The sequence below is a fragment of the Pelophylax lessonae genome (assembly GCF_965119305.1).
Source record: "Pelophylax lessonae genome assembly, chromosome: 7".
NCBI classification, from domain to species: Eukaryota; Metazoa; Chordata; class Amphibia; order Anura; family Ranidae; genus Pelophylax; species Pelophylax lessonae.
This window is the reverse complement of record NC_138774.1, coordinates 121,141,050-121,162,821: the sequence shown is the minus strand read 5'-3', so window position 1 is coordinate 121,162,821 and position 21,772 is coordinate 121,141,050. Positions and strand designations below refer to the sequence as shown.

The 21,772-nt window shown below is 48.8% G+C and overlaps 1 protein-coding gene across 1 annotated transcript in view; it reads right to left on the bottom strand.

Annotated features, from left to right (window-relative positions):
• The window catches only part of HPRT1 (hypoxanthine phosphoribosyltransferase 1), a 149,732-nt gene extending 130,055 nt beyond the window's left edge, over positions 1-19,677 (bottom strand). The window contains exon 1 of the mRNA XM_082263818.1: positions 19,514-19,677. Within this exon, the coding sequence (XP_082119944.1) occupies positions 19,514-19,534 (21 nt within the window). The 5' untranslated portion in view covers positions 19,535-19,677. The remainder of the gene's footprint in view (positions 1-19,513) is intronic.
• Between the last annotated feature and the right edge of the window lie 2,095 nt (positions 19,678-21,772).

The window sequence follows — 21,772 nt, the reverse complement described above, 5'->3', positions numbered from 1 at the left end:
ACTAAATAGAATCAATTCTTATTTGAAAACATTGTACACTAATCTACACTATTTAATGTTGTACTACTCTGCCTCTGGTTGGTTGGCAAACAATGGAAATTATGTGTCTTGTCCCACCCCACCCACCACCGAAGCAACAGTGCAAAATGAGAGTTGTTTCCCGGTGTGACGCTTCATGTGTGTAGTTATGACAAGTCTACGGCGCTGGCACACTGATCCATGTCCTCCCTAGGATGAAAGAAAGATACTCACATTTCCAACAGTCCCTCTGGTGCAGGCATAAACTCCTCTGTGGCAGGTTTCAGGCCTCTTTAGCGGTCAGTTTGCAGTCACATCACTACTGCGCATGCGTGGGAGCTAGTCATCCCAGCACACAAGATCAGACCAGTTGCTGTAGGCTTGCGCAGCTTACATTTCAGGGATTGATGTGATCAGGTAGGTAGGTCATTTATTGCAGAAGACACTTTGCATGTCTTTTCTGCAATGAATGCCTCCCTACTCACACTGAATTACAATGGAACTTTATTTCTGCTTTAAGAATTAGTAAACTGATATATTATTTGTTGTTTTGGGGTTTAGTACCACATTAGGGAAACCACTGCACATCTTCTACACAAACCAAATAAAACAAGAAAGAAAGACACAGGCATACTCATTTAATACGAATCAGAATAATATAGGCAGCTCTAAAATAAAGAAATGCTCTTATGAAGAATCCCAGTAAAAACTTCTGGCGGGACCCCACCCATTCAATTAGCATAAGGCCCCTTTCACACAAACGATCCGATCAGATCCGCCTGTCAGTGTTTAGGTGGACCTGATCGGATGGAGCAGCGGATGTCAGTGGTGACATGTCCGCTAACACCCGCTGCCATCCGCATCCGATCCTGTCCGTGAAATCCAGACGGGTGGAAACCCTATTTTCCATCCGTCCAGCGGATCGGATCGGATCTGACAGGCGGTCCGTTCTCTTCCGATTCCCCCATAGAGGACAGCGGGGAATCTGACACCTCCCTCTCTGCACACAGAGCAGAGACGGAGCTCACATCTGCCTGCTCAGCGGGGATCAGTGGATCGATCCCCCGCTGAGCAGAGAACGGTCCGCACCGGACAACAGACCGTGTGAAAGGAGCCTAAAGAAAAAAAGAAAAGAAGATCCCACAGTGCTTATAGCTGAGTGATAGAGGGGGATGCACTACCTACTGGAAACACACATGGCTGACCCTGGTAATGGTGCACTGTACACATATCATCAGTGATGCCCAGGGATGGAAAGTCAGGCTCAGGTCACCATCCTATCTGACTCACCTGTCTAGAGGAAAGAATATTCAGACCCCCCCTGAAATTACACAGCATTCATTACTTCCATCTGCCAGGTAACAAGTGCCAGCAATACCAGCATCTCCTGCATGTGATGTGGATTGGTGCACTCTCCAAAACGCTCCCCAGTGTACTTTGTAACTGAACATAAAGTTCCTGCTTTTCCCTTCACATGATGTATTAGTATGGTGCTGACATTTTCTAGAAGACATGCTGGCTGGGGAGGAAGGAGGCAGGGGGTAACCATTGTATATGCACCCACAGCAGAGTATATAATTCAGTTTTATTATACACCACTATGTGTGCAGATAGAGTAGTTACAAATTGTCCCGCCCCCTGCCATCTATTCTCCCCAGCAGCTGCTGTTAGTCTGTGAATGGAACAAGGGGGCGGAGCCCCGTATACCGGCCCCGCCCACCCCGACATCAATGCTTGATTTTGACAGCTCCACTCACTGATTGTGGCCGCCCCCTGCTTGCCCACCAATCATCACTGGATGCGGATGGATGTTACACTGCTGGCTACTATAGTAATTAGGGATGCACCGAAATTTCGGCCACCGAAATTTTCGGCCGAAAATGGGCCTCTCTCATTTCGGCCGAAAATGGGTTAAAATGCCGAAATTAATGGCCGCAGCGCAGGTTTGAAAAGTCCCTGATTCTCCCGTCCGTAGGATAGGAGAATCAGTCTGTTCAATTAGAAGCTGTGGCTGCAGCAGAGCGCAGCGTCTGTGACACCTCGTCTCTCACACAGCCCAGCAGCGAGCAGTACTCCCCCCTCCCAGACACGGACAGGAGAGGAGATAGGCACACACACAGCTCGTCCTCCTCCCCCTCCCACCCCAGTTTTTCTGTCTGCCCGGGGCCGCCCACTCTCCTATCTCGGCGTATGTGCAGGACAGAGAGGGAGATGTGGGCGGGAAATATGCAGAACAGCAAGCAGCTACGTACACGATCCAAGCCTCATGAATGAAATCTGAGCCATCCTTTTTTTTTTTTTTCTCTAGCAAAGCGTCCACATGACAACCAGTGAAACTAGTTGTTAAAACTCTTGGGCTATCTTGACCAGTATCTGCCAAAAGCTCCCTGTCTTTGAACTGAAAAGAAGCAGTGCAGAAATGGCATTAACAAACACCAAATTATTCCAAACACAGTTCAATTACTTTGCTGTTTGTAATTAAGTTTATTCTAATGTTTGAAATAATGTCAGTTTTTAAGACATGTACTTTATTTGAAGGTTAATTACCCTGAAGCAGCAAATTTACTTTTTTACTTTGTATGTATACATAATGTTTCATTTAAGTTTATGCAATTCTGTGTTCTATAGGAACATAAAAATAAATCTTGCATAAAAAAAAAAAAATTAACCCCTTTTGTACTGCATTAGTGCAACCAGTATCAATGCAGCCAGTGTTAATTAACACTGATACTGGTTGCACTAATGCAGCACAAAGGGGTTAATTAACTGCCACTGGTCGGTCACTAATGCATCAGTGACCATAAGTGGCAATACATTAACCCCCTCATGCTGCATAATACAAATACCATTGGTAATTAAATTAACCTCTTGCCAACCCATCACAGTACATATACTGTGACAGGGTGGCAGCGACAGGTGTACGTCGCTGCCTGTTTTTGGTGTATGCCCCTCTTCTATCTAATTTAAAATTATTTGGGGGAAAAAGTCATTTTCGGTTTCGGTTTTCGGCCAAGGGCATCCTGCATTTTCGGTTTCGGTTTCGGCCCAGAATTTTCATTTCGGTGCATCCCTAATAGTAATGCCAGCATTTTATGGTCAGTAACTGTAACGGTGTTACTATGGGGGAAACCGTAATTAGTTAGATTACTAGTTACTGTAAAAAGTGACTCTGTTAGTAACAGCGTTTACTTATAACGCCGTTATTACCATCACTGCCCCACAAGCAAGCTGCTTGCTGTGGGGGCACTGAACAAGAGGGAGGGGGCCAAGATCACAAAGGAGGGACCCGAGAAGAGGAGGATCTGGGCTTCTCTGTGCAAATCCACTGCAACTGCGCAGGCAAGTATACCATGTTTGTTTTTTTATAGGAAAAAAAAAAAAACGAGACTTTACATATCGCTTTAAACAAAAGAAGATCATCACAGGGCTTGTACAATCTTGAAGCATTTCACAGAAAACATGTCCACTTCTACAGGAGGAAAGGGGACGCAGTATAATATTTTGTTAATGCATACAATTTAAAATCAGTTAAAATTATCAGCTTTGAGCAACCCAGCACCACCTAATTTGAAAGAAGATTGCAAAGCGCACAGTAGAATCTCATTTGTTCTTCCACTGAAATATATGACCAGGATGAGTTGGCTTGAGGATCCTCCATTGGGATCCAATGCACATCCAGTTGACCACACAAATAATAGGATTTTTGACTTACCGTAAAATCCATTTCTCTAAAGTTCATTGACGGATACAGCTCCTGATTCTTCTTAACCATTGGGTTATACTGCCCCCTACAGGAGTAGGACACTAGGCAAGAAAAAAAATGTACTACATCTATGGGCAGTCCAAGGGGATATACACCCACACTTAGCTATAGGCACTCAGTTTTGTTACAAGCAGTGTCAGAAGAAAGCCAACTCCACAGAGGGGTGGATGCTGTGTCTATCAATGAACATCAGAGACATTTTACAATATGTAAAAAATCCCATTTTCTCTTTTGTTCATTGACGGACGCAGCTCCTGATTCTTCTTAACCATTGGGATGTTCCAAAGCAGTGTTAAACATGAGGGGAGGGAAAACCGCAGAAAAAAATTCCCAAGGCTAACCATAGCCAACCAGGTAATATGGAGCTCACCTGAAAAAACAATACACCCTCAAAGAGGACCAGGTCCTCTAAACAGCAGCCTGCAAAAAACTTGTGGCCAAAAGAAGCATCCACAGATGCCAACACATCCACTTTATAAAACTTTGTAAAAGTGTGCATAGACAACCCGATGGCCGCTTAGCAAACTTGCATCACAGAAGCCTGATGACGGAAAGCCAAGGAGGCACTAAGCGCTTGAGTAGAGTGTGCCTAACAGGGAAAGGAAGAACCTGAGCCCTAAATCACTGTCTAAAACCATCTGGAAATGGTCGCAGCAGAAGCGGCCATCCCTTTTCAAGGTCCAACCTTTAGTAAAAATAGTATGTGACTTCCTAAAAGGCTCCATAGCTGCCAGGTACACCCTGATTGCCCAACCACATCCAAGGAATGCAGAGCAATTTCCTTAGGATGTTTAGGCCTGGGATATAGGGAAGGCAACACAGTCTTCATTCAAATGGAACTCAGAGAGGACCTGTGGAAGGAATGGACAGGGACGAAGAACCACCATAGCTCTGTAAACCAACAGGTAAGGTAAGCCACAAGACCACGCCGCCAGCTCCGATACCCTGCACGCAGAAGTAATAGCCACCAACAAGGCCACATTCTGGGACAACCTAAGCAGGGGAACCTCCCAATATTTTTGAAGGGAGATTCCTGGAGCACTGACAATACCAATTTGAGGACCCACAGCGGTAATGGAGACCGCACTAGAGGAACCAAGTGTCGAGCTCCCCGGATAAAAATGGTACGCACCAAGGAATTTGTGGCCAATAGACGTTGAAAGAAAACCGCCAAGGCCGAACCCTGGCCCTTGATGGTACTCAAGGCCAGGTGCTGCTCAACCCCCCCCCCCCCCCCCCATTGGAGGAAAGCCAAGATCCGAGCCACTGAAAAAGGAGCAAGGGAGAACCCTGAAAGACTCACACCACGCAACGTACGTCTTTCGATTACGATGGAAGACCTTCCTAGAGGTAGATTTTTAACCTTTAACAGCGTAGGAATCCCCGATTCAAACAAACCTCTATCCTTCAGCACCTGGCTTTTAACAGACAAGACGTTAAAACCAGCGACTAACGCAGGATAGAAGATTGGCCCTTGGGACAGCAGATCTTCCCTGAGAGGAAGCCTCCAAGGAGCATCGGCGACCAGCCATACCAGATCGGCGTACCAAGTCTGGTGAGGCCAGTTTGGAGCCACAAGAAAGACCGAAATCCCTTGCTGTCTCGATCCTGCACAGGTCTTGGCAGAGGTTTGAGAGGGGGCAAGGCATAAATCAGACGGTACTGACGCCAAGGAGCCACTAATGCATCTGCGGCGTCGGCCAGAGGATCCCGAGACCATGTACCTTCCATGGAATGTGTACAGCAGAGGGGGTTCAAACAATCGTTCTGCCCACCTTAGAATGCTGGCTACTTCCCGATCCCCCAGAGCACTTCTTGTGCCCCCATGGTGATTGACATAGGCCACGGCCATGGCATTGACCGATTTAATTTGTACTGGACACCCCTGAAGACGAATTGTCCAATGATCCAGACAAAGTCTGATTGCTCGGAGTACAGTACATTGATCGTCAGTCTGGACTCTTCCCGAGTCCAGACCCCTTGAGCACAAGCTGTGCCGAGGACGCCTCTCCACCCGGACAGGCTGGCATCCATGGTGAAAACCGCTCAGTAAAGGGGGGAGAAGGATTTCCCTGTCAAAGTGCCGGAGAACAAAGCCACCTCTAGAGACGGTGGATTCTAGTCCCATTTCACCAGAATCTCTTTTTGCAGAGATCTCGTGTTGAACTGTGCAAACTGAACAGCCTGAAAAGGTAGACACCATCAGGCCCAGCACCCGCATGCAAGTCCAGAGGGATGATCGTCTGCTGGACAACAGAAGCTAAATTGCCTCCTGCAATTCCTGGAGTTTTTCCAGAGGAAACACTCTGGCTGAGGCCGAATCCACCCAGATAGTCCAGTTTTGTGGACGGAACCAGAGCAAACTTCTCCAACCGGACTCCCTCAGAGATCGCAGAGCAATCTCCAAAGCGTCCTTTAGAGCAGTTCCAGTTACCCCAATACCGCGATCACCCGGTGACGCAACAATGCTAGCACCGGGGCCAACACTTGAAGACCCGAGGAGCGGAGGCAAGACCAACGGTAAATGCCACAACGGATAATGCTCCTCGCCCACGGCAAAGTGGAGGAAGCGCTGGTGACTGGCACATATTGGAATGTGAAGGTAGACATTCTTAATGTCGACAGAAGCGAGAAAATCCCCCAGATGTAGGGACGCCACTACCATGCGAATAGACTCCATTCGGAACTTCTGTACCCGCACAAAGCAGTTTAGCGCCTTGACGTACCTTCCTTCCAGGAAAATGTAAACCGGTTTGAATAAAACCCCTGAAAACATTCCGAACCTGGAACCTGGACAACCACCCCATGAAGCAACAAGTCTTGCACTGCCCCAAAGATGACCCCGTAAGCGATCTGGAGACAAGTGCAGGTTGGAAGGGAAGGACCTTTCTGGGGGAAAATACTGAAATTCGATCTTTTAGCCAGACCGAATGACTTAGTGGACCCACTCGACCTGTACCAGAGAGGTCCACGGATCCGGAAATCAGCGAAGACGCCCACCCACCCCAGATACCGGTGAGGGCGCACCTTCATGCAGAGGAAGCCCTGTCCGCAGGTCTGGAAGAGCCCCTCATGGCTTGCCAGACCAGGTCCTTTTGGAACCTCCGGGAAAGGCCCTGAAGGACTTTTATCCCTTGAGGGACAAAAAAAGCCTCTTATGAGCCGAGAAGAATGACCCATGTCTATGACAGGGCTTCTTGCCCTCAGTAGCCTGCAGAAGAGTACTCTTCCCCCCCCTGTGAGACCCTTAATGTCATCCAAGGAAGCTCCAAAAAGGCGATCCCCCAAAAAGGGAAGATAAGAGAAGGCCTTCTTAGAAGTCTGGTCCGCAGACCAGTATTGTCAGCCAGATAATACACTGAAGGACCACTGCTGATACAGACAGCCTAAAACCAAAAGGAGCCGCATCCAAAGAGGGATCACAGAAAAACTGTAGCCCCTGGATCAACTGATCCACCAGCTCCACAAAGGAAGGGGGGGGGGGGGGGGAGTCGTTTCCCCTCCTGGTCCCGGTGTAAAAGTTTAGCCCACTCGCCAGTTTGGGAAACCAGGGCAATAGTAAATATTGGCCTAAGCCAACTAGCCATAGTGAAACATATGGCAGGCCAGAGCCTTGGCTCTCCTATCAACCGGATCTTTAAAGGCCATGGACTCCTCAATCGGAATGAAGGTAGCTTTATTTACCCTGGAAATCAGCGAGTCCACTACAGGTGGGACCGTCCAATTTTTAAGCAGGTAATCCTCATAAGGATACCGCATAGCAAAACTCTTAGGGAAGACAAAAGTGCGCTTTGGGACAACCCCGCTGTTATGTGACAATGTTGTCAAAGTAAGCGGGAAAGGGGAACACCCCCGCCACAGCGGAGGACCTGTGGTGCCAAAAGGGACTGACGCCTCCGACGCAGCATTTCCGCCATGTTTAACATTTCACGCTCTGACGTAATCAGTGCATCCACCAGCGCCTTTAATGTACGGCTAGAGGAGCAGAGAAAACATCCTCACTGTCTGAGCACTCAGGCCTAGTAGGGTGACTCGTGTCCGCAAGATTTAGGATCTGATGGACAGATGAGGCAGGGGAGGGCGGTGGACACTATATACTAAGGTCACCTGGAAAAAAAATCAGGGTAGGGCCACCGACTGCAATCCTGCAAGGGGGACGCCCTCCGGGGCCCAAATGGACCATCTACTGGACTTTGCAAAAAAAAACAACCCTCCGAGCGCCTCCATAGAGGCCCGCACAATAGGAAATAGCCTCCTTAAAAGAGGGCCTCCTGCCATGACGCCGACTTGCAGGCAGGATTTCCTGCAAGGGAAAAGCTAAAAGGGGTAGGTCCTCCACAATAATAGTGGCATAGTTGCCATCAAAAATTAAACTGCCCCCACAGCGCCACCCCTTCCAAGGGAGGTGCCAAGCTGACCGCATGATCTAGTAAACAGCAAGCAGCTGCCTAAATGTTTGTGGATGTGCATCCGCCTGGGAGCGAGCCTCAGCAGAGCCCACCACCCAGGGGGAGGGGAGGGCGGATGCCCAAAAGGAGGGTAGTGGCTTTAGCCACCCTCACTGGGGCCGCCCCACAGAGCTCCCAACCAGTAGACTGCAAAGCCACGGCCTAAATTTAGGGCCAGGTCCGGCCGCGTGAGGCGTATCCCATCTGCTCCCTCAGCCCACAAACTACAGTAGGGAGCCCTGCCCTAGTGACCAACTCCCAGGGAACCCTGCTCAACCCTCCCCCCCTCCGTTGTGCACCAGGAAAAATACTGCTTAGCAGTAACTCCAACAAGTCCCCCTTAAGGGCATGTGGCAAAAGCCAGCTCATACCCTCCCCCAGGTAAGGAGGGAGAGGGAAGGGAGGAGAGATAGCAGAGGAGGAATAGGGGAAGGAAGAGAGGGGGGGGGGAAGGAAGAGAGGAAGAGAGGGGGGGGGGAGGAAGGAAGAGAGGAAGAGAGGGGGGGGAAGGAAGGAAGAGAGGAAGAGAGGAGGGGGAGGAAGGAAGAGAGGAAGAGAGGAGGGGGAGGAAGGAAGAGAGGAAGAGAGGAGGGGGGAGGAAGAGAGGAAGAGAGGGGGGGGGAGGAAGGAAGAGAGGAAGAGAGGAGGGGGAGGAAGGAAGAGAGGAAGAGAGGAGGGGGAGGAAGGAAGAGGAAGAGAGGGGGGGGGAAGGAAGAGAGGAAGAGAGGAGGGGGAGGAAGGAAGAGAGGAAGAGAGGAGGGGGAGGAAGGAAGAGAGGAAGAGAGGAGGGGGGGAGGAAGGAAGAGAGGAAGAGAGGGGGGGGGAGGAAGGAAGAGAGGAAGAGAGGGGGGGGAAGGAAGGAAGAGAGGAAGAGAGGAGGGGGAGGAAGGAAGAGAGGAAGAGAGGAGGGGGAGGAAGGAAGAGAGGAAGAGAGGAGGGGGGAGGAAGAGAGGAAGAGAGGGGGGGGGAGGAAGGAAGAGAGGAAGAGAGGAGGGGGAGGAAGGAAGAGAGGAAGAGAGGAGGGGGAGGAAGGAAGAGGAAGAGAGGGGGGGGGAAGGAAGAGAGGAAGAGAGGAGGGGGAGGAAGGAAGAGAGGAAGAGAGGGGGGGGAAGGAAGAGAGGAAGAGAGGGGGGGGGGGGAAGGAAGAGAGGAAGAGAGGGGGGGAGGAAGGAAGAGAGGAAGAGAGGGGGGGGAAGGAAGAGAGGAAGAGAGGGGGGGGGGAAGGAAGAGAGGAAGAGAGGGGGGGGGGGAAGGAAGAGAGGAAGAGAGGGGGGGGGGGAAGGAAGAGAGGAAGAGAGGGGGGGGGGAAGGAAGAGAGGAAGAGAGGGGGGGGGGAAGGAAGAGAGGAAGAGAGGGGGGGGGGAAGGAAGAGAGGAAGAGAGGGGGGGGGGAAGGAAGAGAGGAAGAGAGGGGGGGGGGGAAGGAAGAGAGGAAGAGGGGGGGAAAGGAAGAGAGGGGGAAAGTAAGAGAGGAAGAGAGGGGCCCGCCTGCCTTTTTCCCCGCTCTACCGACGATCGGCGAGTGACCGGCGGACATCGGGTCTGCCGGTCACACGCACTGACTCCTTAGTGAACGAGCCTCAACGCCCGCTATTGGCTCACAAGCCGGCGACAGGCTAGTGACATATATATATATATATATTTGCAGCGGTCGGCAAGTGGTTAATCATTTTTCTTCCATTTCACAATTATTTGCCATTTTGTGTTGGTTTATCACATAAAATCCCAATAAAATAAATTTACGGTTTTGGTAACATGACAATGTAAAAAATTTCGAAGGGTATGAATACTTTTTGAAGGCACTATACTTTAAAAATAAAATATGTATGGTAAAGCTACAATTGCACGTCTGTCATTTTTATGTGCTTTACTAAAGGGAACCATTTGCTGAATTCCCAGTGTAGTTTCTAGGTAAACCCACATTACTTAGGGATTTATGTTAATGCACATAACATGGATGTAATACACACCGATATGAATTTAGCTTATAAACTGCAGGAAGATGAACACAAGCCAGTAGTTGTAAAACAACCTTCAGCTTGCAAAGCTGCATACTGTGGTGTTAATGAGTACCTAATGTAGGACTGCAAAAGAGGAAGGTGCACACTTAGACGGAAACCCTCCACCCGTGTGTTTTTTTTTTAGGCCTGTATATATACACACACATGGCTGAAACCGGAGCTAAATTTTCCACTAACAGGGCTTTGTACGTGGTTAAACTCTGAACAGTATTTCTCTACTTGCTGCACAGTATTCTGCTACCTTAGAGAGAAGATCACATTCCAGTCCAAAGAGAAAGTATAATATTGGTTTAAAATGAGCAGCTTTTAAAGTCACTAAATGTAACTAACCATCGTTCATTTTTACTTTACTTCACTGCAATGAAAGGAAGGAAAAGATAATTTGCAGTGCAAGTCTGCATACCCTGAAAAGCTTTTAGTACATCAGGTTATTTTTTTTTCCTAATTTAGAAATACTCAGTTACTTTACAGTTCTAAGAATGGCCACTCAGAAGCCCTATTTTTCAGTTAAAGCTCTATGCATGTTTTTGCAGAAGTTAAGGTGAAGAAAAGTTGGATTAACTCAAGTTTTTATTTGTTCTGTGTCCCTGCTGCAGGGATTTCCTCCTTTTCCCTGCTTAGCAGGAACAAAAACAAGATCCCCTGTTCGTGAACACAACTCTATATTGTTTACAGAGCTGTGTTCAGTGCCGATCACCGGGTCCCAGTGGTCAATCATTGGCCGGGACCCAGTGATCGTCATGTGCTAAAATGAATTACAGCATGGCCAGGTGTGTGTGCGCCCCCTGCCCGAGCGCTCAGATTATGTGCAAGGTGATCCAGTGCAGGAAAACCGCTCTGCAGCGGTATAGGTGAATTATATGGGCAGCAAGCAGTTCCATTTCTTAATTATGACAAAGAGTTACAACTTTAAAAAAAAAAAAGTTAGGTACCTGGTAACTCTTTTTCTAATAAGTCTTCAAGGGCAGAACCTGAGAGATAGGCTCCTCCCACCTGAAACACAGTCCACTATTCTAAAAAAGCCAGTCATACCTTTTGCCTCAGTAATATCAAAGCACCGAAAGAACCCTCAGTAAGCTTTTGAATCCACAAAATGCCTTTTATAATGTTTAGGGCAGGAACGGATGCTGCCCTGGAAGACTTCTTAGAAAAAGTTACCAGTCTGGAAAAGGTATTGAAGTTCGACCATGTTGCTGCCCTGCAGATATGCTACTGTGTTGCCCTGGCTTTCTGCACTTGATGCCCAAGCTCTGGTCGAGTGGGCTGTGACTCCACTCGGCAGGGCAAGGTTTAGTGCTTGGTAGGCTGTCTGAATAGCAAGCTTTATCCATCTGGCTATTGTACTTTTCGAAGCCGACTTCCCTTTGTTCACTCCTGCATGGAGGATGAATAGAGTGGTTTTCCGTCGCTCTATAGTTCTCTCAAGGTAAACTATCAGGATCTTTCTTACATCTAGCTTGTTGTAAGTAACTCTTTTACTGCTGTCCATTGAATTTGGATGAGAAGGAAGAACCACCTCCTGAGTTCTGTGGAAAGTTCAAGAGACTTTTGGTAGGAAGGCTGGGTCTGGTGTGAGAATAATAATGTTATCTGACCAAAAAGCAAGGTTCTATCATGGATAGGACCTGAATTTTGCTGACTCTTCTTGCTGATACCAGTGCCTTCAAAGTGTGATGGGAAATGCCCTTGTCCGCTCCTTCCTGAAAAAAAATCTAAGATTTCCGGATCAGCCCCCTTGTCGAGATCTCCCTTGTTCTTGTACAAGACAAAACTTTTTCCTTACTTTTTCATAGATGGCTCTAGTCACCGGTTTTCTGCTGACTAAGATGGTATCAATCGTCCTGTTACAGACCTTTGTTCTGTAACCTCGTCCTTTCCGGAACCAGGCTGAATGCTTCATGACCTTGTGGCTCGGATAGTTATATAGCCCATGCGACCAGAGTTTTGGCATGTCTGGAAGTGTTAAATCGGGCTGTATGCTGAGGTTTCTTAAGTAACTGAACCATGGTCCCCTCAGGCATGAGCCTGCACTGGACCTTGGTATTAGTTGCGGCTTTTCTTCGTACACGCTCTACAGGTAAGATATACTCTTTTGCAGAATGGCATTTTGTTCGTCTGCCGATTTGCAAAAAAGTAGTTTGTCTAGATATGGCCCTTTCTCTATGACTTGCTGTCTACGTTTTTTTTAGGCTTCCGACTTTCACTTTGATAAGATCCTGGGTGCTGACAAGATGCCAACCGGCAGAGCTGCGTATAGAAGATGTAGAGTTGAAGCCGGCCTTGTACTGCAAATCTTAGGCATCTTTGATGGCTTTTTTTATATCGGTATAGGTAGATGTGCATCCTGCAGATCCACTGTGGCTATGAAGACTCCCAGGTACATGGTTGGGAGGGGGGTACGAGAGAAAAATGCTATTGAGTAGCCTACTGCTACCGTACCAAGAAAAAAACAGTTTTTCATGATTTCCCTTCAACTTGCCACCCAGGGACCGTCATTGCTTTTTGTTCTTTGTAACGGAAGGCTTGAGGATAAATTATCCCTTGCCTTTTTAATTTTTGTGTCCAGCGCTTTTTTGGACCGGTCTTATTGAATCTTCTGGACTGGCTCAAGTGTTTTGCCCTGGCTCTTTTTAGTCTGAGGAAACCCCTTGTTTTTGGCTGCGGCTCTGTCCAATGCGATTTCCAAGTCGGGTCCAAACAGTAAATCGCCCGTAAAGGGGATGCCACATAATCTGTTCTAAGAGGTGATGTCCCCTTCCCATGACTTCAGCCACAGGCCTCTCCTAGCTGAATTTGGCCAGCGGTCCTGGCTGACATCCTTACAGATTCTGCTGACGCGTCTGCCAAGAAAGCTGTCGCTCTAGTTACAGTGGGTATGGTTTTTACCAGTTCCCCTTTGGGGGCATCACCTTCTAGTAGCTCTTGAAGCTGCATCAACCAGACTAATAAGGACCTGACCCTGCAGGAGGAAGCTAGGGCTGCATTTAGGCTTCCCAAGCTCTTCTCAGAAGTGCCTCTGTCTTTTTATCCGAGGGAACAGAGTTACAGAGTCGTCGAAAGCTAAATCAGCCTTGATTGCGACTGGCGAGGGAAGCATTTACCTTAGAGCACTTGGCCCAGGGTTTAGTATCTTCCTCCATCAACGGATATCTGTGTTTAATCACAGCGTGGGTAAAGAACTTCTTTTCCGGTTCTTCCCATTCTTTCTTGACCAAGTTTTTCAGAGACTCATGCACCAGAAATGTTCTGTTTTTTTTTGGTTGCAAACCCTTATAGATTTTATTGTGTAGTGAAAGCTCTGCGATTTTCTGCCCTTTGATACCCAGTGTATCTGCTATGGCCCTTAGTAAATAATCCATGTCATCCGAGGGGAAAGAGTGTCCTCCGACGCTGGATCTTCGTCATCTGACTCCGAGCATAGGCCATCTTCAGATTCTGACTCAGTCATCTGCAACGGATGCCTGCTCTGCTTGGTCCACCTCATCCACGCTGCACAAAGGAATGGGTGACTTTCTGGTAGATGGAGTGCTGGCCTGACTGGAACTTGCTGGGGCTTCCAGTTTGTCTATGGGCGTACGAAGAGGACCAATCAATGCCCACCACTTTATTGATGCATTTCTGGCATAGGGATTTCTTCCACTCTGGAGGAAACCTGTGACCGCAAGAGGCGCATGCCTTGCTACTGGCCTTTGCCTTCTCTTCTGGGGTCTTTTCTGTAAATAAGAACAAAGGACCCAGTGAGGCAGGCAGTTGCCATACACAACAGTGAAAAATCGTTTGTGAGGTAAAGACAGAGGGAACACCAGAGTGCTCTGGCTTACCTTGGAACTGTCCCGCAGGATCTTCAGGGCAGGGTGGGGAGGCATCCGACATGGTCAGTCTCAGAAAAAGGAACCACACCATAGGGACCTTTTACCTGCTTCCTGCCCAGCTCCAGCCCTGCCCCCATGCAGGTTGGTGGAAATACCTGCATTACGACCTCCTAAATATCCTAGTAAGGATATTTTTCTTTGTAAGCATTGAGGAATTTGTCTTCTCTTGTTTCTGGATTAAATGCCTGCTGTCCATTCAGTGGATTTTCCCTTTAAAAAAAATCGTGCCACCGCCAACAAAAATGACCACAGGGGATGTCCCCATTCTACTTCTGTCGTTTCCAAGATGGCTGTGGACCAGAAGCATGTCACCGGAAATGACGCAGTTCCGGTCCCGGCGCCAACTTGGTCCACCAACCATGAGGACGCTCCTGGCAGCCGGCGAAAAGTAGTGCAAGGGGAACCAGGGGGTGCCTCATACAGGGGGTCCCACATGCAGGGGACGGACCCCCACCCCCCTCCACAGCATCCAGAAGGGTAGGGGTGGCTAGCAGAACTAGCCTAGAAGATCCGCTAATACCATTGGCATCCCTAGAGCTGAAGGGATGGTTGCAAACCCCTCAGTAGGGGTGAAACCTCAGGTGGGGGCCAGCTTGCCCCAATGTGCTGCTCCTGACCCTAACTGTCAAAGGTTCACTGAGCTGGATGGGAGGGCTGGTTAGTTTGCCTCATGCAAATAGCACAGAGACTGAAAAAAAATAAACAGATGTAGCTCCTGTGGGTCCAGAGGAAACACAATCAAACTAATTGGCTTTTTTATAATGGTGGACTGAGTTTCCTGTTTCAGGTGGGAGGAGCCTCTCAGGTGCTGCCCAGGAAGACGATTAGAGGGAAAAAAAAAAAAAACTCACCATGCCTCTTAATAAATACAATGGACTGTCGACTTTCCAAATAGGGGCCATTTGGAGATATTCTTACTTTTTAGGACCTCTGGAAATAAGATGGGCCATCAGTACATAAGGACTGATTGATAAATATACCTTATTTATGAGTAAATATATATACCTCATACCCAATGTTTCCTTTAGGCTGCGCGCATGCGCGGACGCGCAGTCTAATTGAAGGTCCCACGCAGCAAAAATTCAGACCCCACCAAAGAAGTCTTGGTAAGCGCCGACGTAACATAGGGGCGGAGCCTGCGTGATGGATGCCGTCTCTCTTCCTGGAACTGTACTAGGCTAGCTGACTGGTATGCGCGATTGAAGCTCCTGCATTGTGCCTTATGTGATCGGGGAGAGGCTGGCTGGAGTCTCCTGGGCTTGTGGAGGTGAGACACCACTTCACATGATGGGATTATAGATCACTCAAAAAGTAATACTGGATTGTTTATGTGTGGACACTTGGGAGAACTGCACTTTTGATATCATTTTGTATGGACACTGGTGGATGATCACACTGTTATTACAACATGTGAAGTGCACAATCCAACCAATTAAAATCAAAAATATATAATCCTTAGATATGTGTCCTTGTAAGTTACAAGGACACATATCTAAGGATTATATATTTTTGATTTTAATTGTTTGGATTGTGCACTTCACATGTTATGAATATGAGTAATAACTGGAAAAGGTGTGTGCATCTAATTCAATGGGACAAATCACATGTATACACTAACAGCGCTACCATATGTATACAGAATATTAAACATGCATATTACAGATAATGATGTGGGTGAAAGTCCAACCAAAACTGCATCACTTGGAAATGTCCCAAAACTGTTTATCCAGAGTCCATAAATCTGGCATGCACCACCACCTCACCGGCGTGCCCCCCAAGAAGTGCCTACGTACCTCAAGGTGAGGAATAATGCGCCAAACTGATGTACAAAAAGGAAGAACCTCCGACCCACAGGACTGATCTGGATCTCCAAAAGGCTGGTACCTGGATCAATCAAAGCTAGTCTACTCAAAACATACCGAACGTGCTCACATTCATCTGGGAAAAACACGCTGGCAGACGTGAAGCAGTAGAGCGTCCATGAGGATGCTGGGTTCAAATTCTCAGTGCTCCTTCGGTCGGTAGGATTGTTGAAGATTACACTGCTCGGTGGCACGTCCCATTGCCTCAGCTTCAAGTACTACAGACTGCACTTTGCTGCTTCACGTCTGCCAGTGTGTTTTTCCCAGATGAATGTGAGCACGTTCAGTATGTTTTGAGTAGACTAGCTTTGATTGATCCAGGTACCAGCCTTTTGGAGATCCAGAACAGTCCTGTGGGTCGGAGGTTCTTCCTTTTTGTACATCAGTCTGGAACATTATTCCCCACCTTGAGGTACGTGGGCACTTCTTGGGGGGCACGCCGGTGAGGTGGTGGTGCATGCCAGATTTATCCTGTATACATATGGTAGCGCCAGGGGCGTAACTACAGGGGTTGCAATCGCTACCGGGCCCCATGCTCATGGGGGCCCGGTAGCAAACCAGTGGGTGAACTTCCAGGATCGCAAAGGTCACACTTGTGACCGGACCCTGGCATTGCACCACTGTGGGGAAGCCCCAAGATTGCAGGAAGTGGGCCCACAAGATTGCAGGAAGGGGGCCCACTGCAGAACTTGTGAAAGAATCCTGCTGCGGGACCGTAATAAAAGGCCATGCAACGAGTGTAAAGAGCCCCAGGATTAGTGGGAAGAGCCCTGGGCTTGAAGGTAAGGGCCCCGGCCAGGGGTCTGGGGGGCCCTTCATGGTTTCTTGCATCAGGGCCCTGAAGGTTCTAGTTACGCCTCTGGGTAGCGCTGTTAGTGTATACATGTGATTTGTCCCATTGAATTAGATGTACACACCTTTTCCATTTTTACTATTGATTTATAACAGCAGCTGATGATTTATTGATTTTATATCAATTATGTGATTTTATTTGAATATTTTAGCTGTGGTAACACAACTTTAGCTCCCTAGCACCGAGTGAGACAAACAGGCATCTCTTTGTAGTTTGTGCTAGTTTCCTTGCTCTTTTCTTTTGGATGAGTAATAACACTGTTCCTTTTATTTAGATCTGGCGCACCACTAGTCTGCTCAGTCTAAAGGTTTTGCGCTCAGAAATTTCTTTATTTGCTCTGCACAGTAAAAAATTAGAGGGAACATTGCTCATACCTGAACTAAATACACCTCTAAATTAATGTCAGTCATCCTCCTCATACTGTTTTTTTTTTTTTTTTTTATACACCTCCACAGTACTCCAACCCTATGTCTGTCCTCCTCCTCTTACCTGTACTATATATACCTCAAACAGTACTCCAGCCCCGTGTCTATCTTCCTCCTCCCGGTAATATATACATGCCTCCACAGTACTCCAACCTCATGTCAGTTGTCCTCAAACCTGTACTATATACACCTCCAATAGTACTTCAGTCCTATGTCTGTCGTCCTCCTCCTCATACCTGTACTATATACACCTCCAACAGTACTCCAGCTCCCTGCCTATCCTCAATATACCGCCACAGTACTCCAACCCTTTGTCTGTCCTCCTCATACCTGTACTTCATACACCTCCATAGTACTCCAGCCCCATGTCTGTCCTCCCCATATCTGTACTATATACAACTCCACAGTACTCCAGCCTCATGTCTGTCCTCCTTATACCTGTACTAGATACACCTCCACAATACTCCAGCCCCGTGTCTGTTCTTCTCATACCTGTGCTATATACACATATCCACAGTACTCCAGCCTCATGCCTGTTCCCCTCCTCCTCATACCTGTACTATATACACCTCCACAATACTCCAGTCCCATGTCTGTCCTCCCCATATCTGTACTATATACACCTCCACAGTACTCCAACCTCATGTCTGTTATCCTCCTCATACCTGTACTATATACACCTCCACAGTACTCCAACCTCATGTCTGTCATCCTCCTCATACCTGTACTATATACACCTCCACAGTACTCCAACCTCATGTCTGTCTCCCTCCTCCTCATACCTGTACTATATACACCTCCACAGTACTCCAACCTCATGTCTGTCTCCCTCCTCCTCATACCTGTACTATTTAAACCTCCACAATACTCCAACCTCATACCTGTTCTATATACACCTCCACAGTACTCCAGCCTCACGTCTGTCCTCCTCATCATACCTGAACTATATACACCTCCAACCGTACTCCAACCTCATGTCTGTCCTCCTCCTCATACCTGAACTATATACACCTCCAACAGTACTCCAACCTCATGTCTGTCCTCCTCATACCTGTACTATATACACCTCCAACCTCATGTCTGTCCTCCTCATACCTGTACTATATACACCTCCAACCTCATGTCTGTCCTCCTCATACCTGTACTATATACACCTCCAACCTCATGTCTGTCCTCATACCTGAGCTATACACAACTCCAACAGTACTCCAACCTCATATCTGTCCTCCTCATACCTGAACTATATACACCTCCACAGTACTCCAACCTCATATCTGTCATCCTCCTCATACCTGTACTATTTAAACCTCCACAATACTCCAACCTCATGTCTGTCCTCCTCATACCTGTACTATATACACCTCCAACCTCATGTCTGTCCTCCTCATACCTGTACTTAGGGTTGCCACCTCATCCCTTTAAAACTGAACACATATTAATTAGACAGGTTCTGTGGCTGATTAAGGTTGTAATTAAGTTCACTTAGTGCCTTTTGTGCTTTAAATTTGCTCCAGAACCTGTGTAATAATTATGTGTTCTGTTTTAAAGGGATGAGGTGGCAGCCCTACCTGTACTATATACACCTCCAACCTCATGTCTGTCCTCCTCCTCATACCTGAGCTATATACACCTCCACAGTCAGGGCAGCCATCAGGGGAGAACAGCCCATACACACGTAGGGGGCCCGGACGTCCCCAAGGGCCCAGCTGTCCCGAGGGGAATGTTGGTGGTAAGGACCCAGGGGGCCCAGGCCTAAAGCTGTGTAAGGGGTCCCAATATTTCTAATGGCTGCCCTGTCCACAGTACTCCAGCCCCATGTCTGTCCTCCTCCTCATACCTGTGCTATACACAACTCCAACAGTACTCCAACCTCATATCTGTCCTCCTCATACCTGAACTATATACACCTCCACAGTACTCCAACGCCATGTCTGTCCTCCTCCTCATACCTATGCTATACACAACTCCAACAGTACTACAATCCCCTGTCTGTCCCCCGGCTTCCTCTCCTCCTCCCCATGCAGTGTGTACGTGCTCTGCTTCCTCGTGACTTCCTCCCGCCTGTCATGCTACATGCTATGGATTCTCCCGCCATACACCCTGACAGGACCCATCTCCCGTTCTGCTGCTCGTTGCCATGACGCCGCTCACACCCTGAACACTGTCTCCCTGTAATGTGCCACCCTCCTGTCCAGGAGAGGGAGAGCTCAGGGCGGTACCAGGTTGGTAGTGGCGGTCTGGCCTGTACTCACCACCACACAGGGACTCGCCATGTCAGCTGATCCAAGGGAAGGGGGGGGTCAGCGGCTGTGGAGGTAGAAATGCAGCACCTTATCGGTGTCGTCTGTACACTAGAACAGGCCGGAGCTCACACACACATGGCCTGCCCGGGGCCCGCCCGCTGAGGATGATGTGGGGTGGAGCCCAGCCCATTCACCTCTATGGGAGTCAGCAGCAGACACAGCATCACCCCATGGTGTGTGGCCTCTCTCTCACATGGCAGAGCGGTCATAGGCCGCCTTAGGGGGTGACCTCATACATCAGACATGACTGCTTAGGGTTACCTGCCGCTCAGTTACCCTTATATCTTACTTCGGGAAATAAAGAAGTGAAAGCAGAGATCTCCCCGCCGCCGCCAAAAAGGGGGTGCCCACATGTCTACTATCCCTCCTGTCATGTCCAACAAGCAGTATCTCCACCAAATGCGACTTATTCCATGAGCAATGCATGCAGTTGTGGTCCAGGAGTTACGGGGTGCAAACACGTGGCGGGGAGCCATCATATTAGCGCTTGTCAAGCCCCTCTGATAAGTGATCCAAATGCAGATCGTATTTCAGAAACGCAATGTAAACATCCTAAAATTGCCGGCAGGCTTATGATTGGAGAAAGAATATCATACGTTTCTGGATACCGACTGCTCCATATCATGTGCAGTGACCAGAGATCGCATCTAATAATAAACGCACATCTACACACAGAGGACGGAGAATAGTCCCATAGGCCCCATCACACCACAACAGAGCACAGGTGAAGTGCTGAATCATGTACACTTCTATACACCCATGTCCTCGGCACAGCAGTCCCTTCCCAAACTGCAGTCCTCATCCACACCACAGTCCATCTCTGCCATGCAGTCCCCTCCCTGCACCACAGTCCATCTCCGCCCTGCAGTCCCCTCCCTGCACCACAGTCCCTGCCCAAACCGCAGTCCATCTCCGCCCTGCAGTCCCCTCCCAGCACCGCAGACCATCTCCGTCCTGCAGTCCCCTCCCTGCACCACAGTCCCTGCCCAAACCGCAGTCCATCTCCGCCCTGCAGTCCCCTCCCAGCACCACAGTCCATCTCCGCCCTGCAGTCCCCTCCCTGCACCACAGTCCCTGCCCAAACCGCAGTCCATCTCGGCCCTGCAGTCCCCTCCCAGCACCACAGTCCATCTCCGCCCTGCAGTCCCCTCCCTGCACCACAGTCCCTGCCCAAACCACAGTCCTTCCCCACACAGCAGTCCATGTCCGCCCTGCAGTCCCCTCCCAGCACCGCAGTCCATCTCCTCCCCAGCAGTCCCTTCCCAAACCGCAGTCCTCATCCGCACCACAGTACCCTCCTAGCACCGTAGTTCTTCTCCGTGCCGCAGTACTCATCCGCGCCGCAGTCCCTTCCCAAACTGCAGTCCATCTCTACCCCGCAGTTATCGTCCACACTCGTTCACACCACAGTCATAACCCCCACTGCATTCCTCAACCACACTGCAGCCCATCTCCGCACCTTTTTCTTCACACCATAGTCCTTCCCCACACCTCCTTCTCCACACCGCAGTCCTTCTCTGCGGAGAAGGATCTTCTCCACACCGCAGTCCTTCTCCACACCTCCTTCTCCACACCACAGTCCTTCTCCACTCCGCAACCCATTTCCGTACCTCCTTCTCCATTCTACAGTCCATTTCTGTACTTTCTTCTCTACACCAGTGGTTCTCAATTCCGGTCCTCGGGACCCACCAACAGGCCAGGTTTGCAAGATAACTAAATTACATCACAGGTGATCTCATTTGCTGCTCAGTGATTGCAGTATTCTAGTCTGCATCCCCCAAGGTAATACTTAAAATCTGGCCTGTTAGTGGGTCCCGAGGACCGGAATTGAGAACCACTGCTCTACACCACAGTCCTTCTCAGAACCTCCTCCTCCTCCACACCACAGTTCATCTCCGCACCTCCTTCTCCACACCACAGTCCTTCTCCACTCCGCAACCCATTTCCGTACCTCCTTCTCCATTCTACAGTCCATTTCTGTACTTTCTTCTCTACACCACAGTCCTTCTCAGAACCTCCTCCTCCTCCACACCACAGGTCATCTCCGCACCTCCTTCTCCACACCGCAGTCCTTCTCCACTCCGCAACCCATTTCTGTACCTCCTTCTCCACATCACAGTCCATCTCCGCACCTCCTTCTTCACACTAGGGCTCAGTTACTGTGCATATAAAATCAATGTAATGTTGGTTTGTGGCAATTTCTATAAA